Source organism: Bidens hawaiensis, unplaced genomic scaffold (assembly GCF_021521415.1).
Source record: "Bidens hawaiensis isolate Kalapana, Puna unplaced genomic scaffold, B.hawaiensis_p1.1 tig00001685_1, whole genome shotgun sequence".
Lineage (NCBI taxonomy): Eukaryota > Viridiplantae > Streptophyta > Magnoliopsida > Asterales > Asteraceae > Bidens > Bidens hawaiensis.
In genome coordinates this window covers 1,985,619-1,990,820 of record NW_027491095.1, presented here as the reverse complement: position 1 = coordinate 1,990,820, position 5,202 = coordinate 1,985,619, and the positions used below count along the sequence as shown (strand labels likewise).

The 5,202-nt window shown below is 36.0% G+C and overlaps 1 protein-coding gene across 1 annotated transcript; it reads right to left on the bottom strand.

The window, feature by feature from the left end:
- Nucleotides 1-444: 444 nt before the first annotated feature.
- Nucleotides 445-3,983, bottom strand: LOC143592124 (uncharacterized). Its single transcript, XM_077072119.1, has 5 exons — nucleotides 3,653-3,983; nucleotides 3,355-3,560; nucleotides 1,398-1,496; nucleotides 1,160-1,233; nucleotides 445-923 (listed from the first exon to the last, which is right to left on the bottom strand). The coding sequence occupies exons 1-5, from the start codon at nucleotides 3,981-3,983 to the stop codon at nucleotides 701-703; spliced, it is 933 nt and encodes a 310-aa protein (XP_076928234.1). The 3' UTR covers nucleotides 445-700.
- Between the last annotated feature and the right edge of the window lie 1,219 nt (nucleotides 3,984-5,202).

The window sequence follows — 5,202 nt, the reverse complement described above, 5'->3', positions numbered from 1 at the left end:
GTAATGGGCGAATTGGGCGATAACACCCCTCCCCCTTTTCTGGCAATAAGAGGGCGACATGAACTTGTCGCCGGCTTGTGTGATGAAGACACTGACATAGCGATCAAGTATAGGGGGCTAGGATTTTTGGGCTACAAAATGTAAATAACCTATTCTGTTGACGTTACGCCACGTGTCGAAATCCTCTTTATAGCCCTCCACTACACATAACATAATATTAAGTCAAAATTTGTATAATTTAGCTTTCAAAAGGCCCCTATTTTCTCTTAGAAACTATAAACCATATTTACATTTTCACGTCACCAACACTTTTTTTACCCTGTAATATTTTCACAATCGATTTATTTTAACAATATTTATTTATAAAAAAAAAACTAAACAAAAAATTTGTTGGTGAAATATTTATATAAACTAAAGTATGAGTAAATCCACTTCACATAAAATTTAACAAAAATAAATATTGGTACAAGGCATTAAAACACATGTTACAACTCATGAATCCCATAAAAATCCACTTCACATAAAAATTAAACAAAATGAAAAATAAAAGCAACCTAGACCCATCCAAGACGCCTTAAAGCGGCCTCCTCTAGCCCTTTGCCCACCCGACGGATCCTCCATTCATGGGCGATGGGTTGGAGATGGTCTACTTAATATACAAGTGACGTTAAATAAATAAAGAGAAAATAAAGTACACGGATCAATAAAGATCTAGGGACTCAAGCACCCGGCGAGCTTGGATGTGAAGAGTCATGAGTCGTTCAGGATCAAGAGTTGAACCAAACTGACTTGCAGCCCATATCAAAGACGCAGATTTCTCACCCAGGAGACGCCTTATGTCATCATGTATGCCTGCCATCGGTGCTCCTTCTCGGCCATTTACATGCCCAATTAATAGCAACAAGAACTCGCCACATTTCATCCTGAAACCCATTCTTATTTAGTTAATAGTAATAAAGTAGCTGCGTGTAATTCATAATGAACCTAAATGTTCTAGTCCTAGAAACATAAAGATAATGTAACCTATTAGTACTTAACAGGCTTATTGCCCATGTCATTATCTGTATCATTTCCACTACTTAGTACTTACTTTCATGTTGATGATGCGCAATTAGTTAAGGATGTATAAGATGTTTATGGTAAAGACTTAGAAGCATACCTCAAATTTTCGTCTACTTGTTTGTCTCTTATAAGCAATGCAACTTCTTCAATGCCATTACATTCCTCAAAAGCCTGGCAAACCACAAAGAGCAGGTAAAGAGCTGAATCGGTTTTTGAGATGATAAAACATGCGAATGAAAGATCAAGGGACTATCTTTATTACATCAGTATAACTGTTTTGAAACCCCCTTGAGTGTATTATTATCAGTTTGATTGCCATATAATAAAAAACATACCGTTTGATTGATGGATGATTCCAACATTATTGAGATAAGAGCATCTAAGCATGCGCCTTGCTCAAGTACCCCTCGTGTTGCTAATATGTTCATCAAAACCTGCAGGGATTGAATCTTGTTAAACTTGATCTTCGCTAATTATCTAGAAAGGAGCTTTTAAAAATGTACTTCATTGATCATAAAGAGTATCTATATCAACATTATCAACTGTTACACTTAATAGCTGGGCTGATTAGATTTAAATATAGAAAACAGACTCAGAACGGATTGACCCTATTATACAATTACGGCTTTTTTCCAAAAAGACTCTTAATTCAGCATGGCCCTATAAAAAGCCTTCACAGTCCACGTTGAATGGAGCATATGATCATTTCTACAGTAAACTCTATGAAAGTCGTCAAAGACGTGATTTTCAAATAGACTACTCATTACTCCTTCCAAACCTGTGTGATAACATTTATATTCTAAATTTGTGGCAAAAGAAGATCCCGTTATTTTAAAGCTAGCATTGCTGATGTCACACTCCTTAACTGGAAACTATGAGACAGGCTACAGGAGATGCTAATGAATGGAAACTACAAAGCATAAATCTTTGGAAATGCTTCTTCGTTTAAGTTAAAATTAGAAACTGATGACATTAACAGCAAAGACAAACTGGATAACTAATCTTCCCTTAAGGGCGCGTTCGCTTCACGGCCTTTTTTAAAAGGATTCGGAATTGGAATAGGAATTGGAATTAGAATGGAATGTTTGAAAATCCCTATCATGTGTTTGGTTGGTTAATATATATATTGGAATTGGAATCTTCTTCATTCTTGGTTTTTTTTTTTTTTTTTTTTTTTTTTTTTTAAGAACGAGGACTAAGGTGGAAACGTTTTAGTTTTTTTACATTTTGAGTTATGATTTTTTTATTAATTTTTTTGAATTTTTTTTGGAGGGGTTTTTATTGTTAATAAGAAAATCCTTAACAATCCTTTCAAATTGGTGGGATTTTAAAATCCCATGAAATGTGGGATTTGATGGGATTTAGTTTCCATTCCCATTCTTTCATTTAATGAAACGAACATATCAATTCATGGGATTTAAAATCCCATTCCTTAGAATTCCTTACAAATCCTTGAAACGAACAGGATATAAAAGTTTATAAATGTATAAGCAGAAGTGAAAAAACAAAGCCTTTAATGTGAAGTGATTGATTACACCCGAAAACCGGCAAAGCTAGCATTAGTGAACTCCCATGAAAATTTTAGATAACGAACTATTTTAAAGGGTTTACAAAAATTACTTTTTCACCCTTTGGCTATTGAAAAGATCTCTTGGGCAAATCCACCTCGCCACTGAATATGTCACAATAATAGAAAGCCGTACTGATTTAAAAATAACCTTAGCCACAAATAAGCAGCTACAAGTCGAAACGCAAAGTAATTTAAAAAGGCTTCACATATTCCAAATATATTTAACATAAGCCCCTTGGATCAGAACTTGGCTGCCACTAAGAAATAAAATTTAAAAACAGAAACGGGGGAAATGGCCAACATTTTAATGCTACTACAAAAATAGGATTGTCTACGTAGGGAAAGAAAACCACATCAAAGACGCGAATTCATTTGTTGTTACATTACACTAAAAATCACGTCTTTGATGTGGATTTCTTTTCGTAGGCTAGCATAGACATGATAAACAGCTATCACAAATGAATTTGCGTCTTTGATGTGGATTTCTTTTCGTCTGTAGTAGCATTAATGTGAGCTGTCCAACTCCCCTGTTTCTGTTATTAAATCCACAAGTAAAACCTTTGTGCTTTGGACTAGCATAGACATAATAAACAGCTATCACAAGACTTATGTTTTAGTGCATATTAAACTTTGCGGATCATTAATGAATCCTTTTGTCATATAGAATGAGTATCACCTAAGACAGTGTTTCGGGCTTTGATGCTTATAATACAATGCCTAACCTGAACCGCCTTGAACTGATGTGCCAAAACCATGCTCTCCCTATGAAGCAAACAACACCCTTCCAAAACTCTTAACGCAAGCGACACTTCGGCATCGGTCGAAGGACTCTTAATCTTCAAGGGCTCAACACTGAAAATATGATCCAAATTGGTGACAGTCTGCTCCTCAAAGTCTTGTAACGAGTGTTGAAACAGAACCGGTACCACTAACAAAAAAAAACCCTCTTTTAATCACACAAAACCCATCAAATCAAATGAAATTTACAAACTTTATTCATTAATAATAATAATAATATACCTTGAAGAGTTGGAATGGATTGGGTATGAGCAAAGAGGGTGATGGTGGAATCCGAATTAGCGACGGATCGAAGGAACTTGAGGATGTTCCGAAGGCCGCGGAGACGAAGGAATGAGAAATCGGACCGGGCGTCACGGAGTCCGGTTCGAAGGGCGAGTGTTACCTCTCGGTAGAGTCTTTGGTCGTCGAGTGATTTCACCAATTCACTCACCGCCGGCGACGACGAAGATCCCTCTTTATTATTATTATTATTATTATTATTATTATTATTATTATTGTTATTATTATTATTATTATTATTCTCCGTCCAAAACGCCTTCTTCAGATACATGTTTTGTCTGTCTATTCGCCTCACTCCCGAGTCTCCCCATCAATGACCATGTTTGGGATTATAGAGGTCGTTAAGAGGGCTTTTGCTCGAACTCGGCTTGTTTTGAGCTCAAATTCTAAAGTTTAAACATGGATTGTGTGTTTTCTTTTTAAAGCTCAGATTTGGTTCGTTTATGTTTAATGTTTTTCAATTAATTGATGTATATTTTGTATTATATTCAGATATTTTTATAAAAACCTTAAACGAGCTTAAGCTTGGCTCGGGCTCAGTTGTGAAGTGCTAACTTAATAAATAGATGTCCAAAAGAGGTAAAACTTAAAAATACCTAAGGCTTGACAAACCTAAACGAGCTTCTCATGCAAGGCTTGAGCTAAGGCTCAATAACTAAACGAGCTTTTTTTAAGGATCAGATGTGGCTTGTTTCAAGCTCAAAAAGCCTCGGCTTGTTTCAAGCTTTTTATTTATTTGAGCTCGAGTAGCTCGCGAACAGTTTTGCTTGTTTACATCTGTTAGGACTGATATTTTCTCTGCTGAGGATATATTATCCTTGAAGATATGTCTGGATCCGTTATCCTCTCGAAGAGCTCCAGAACCATGTCAACGATCAAGGATCCTCAGAGGTTAGTATTGTTAACAATTGTTTCATGTGTGTAGGTTAATGTTCAACAGAAGTAACGACTATGTGACTTGGTCCACCTTAAATATCGCAACTTGGAGGCTACCAGCACGTGGTCAATGGACGTTGGAAGACTAGTGGGATAGTGGCGAATAGATAGGACATATTGTTGTATTTCTTTTTTATATACATCGAGATGAGATCGATTAGAAAGATCACTGTATTCCACACACTCAGAGCAGAACTCACTATTCTCTCTATACACGTTACAAATTACTGTAACATCGATATAGTATCCACAACACTTGTAACCCATTTTTTGATATTAATAAACCGGTGATCGACGACTTGTCATCACCCGGGTTTTTTTCTTTTGATCTGAACAAGGTCAAAAGGTTTTTCCTCGCAACAAATCACTGTGTTCATTCCATTTTCGTTCATACAATTGTTATTGTCATCGTAGCACTAGACCTCACTTTTACAGATTTGGATACATTATCCTTAACATATTTTTATCCAAAACAACATCCATATTTGAGAATAGGGCTGTGCACTTTTCGATTTGGGTTGGTTGGAGCTAAAATCAAACAAAAACCCAAACTT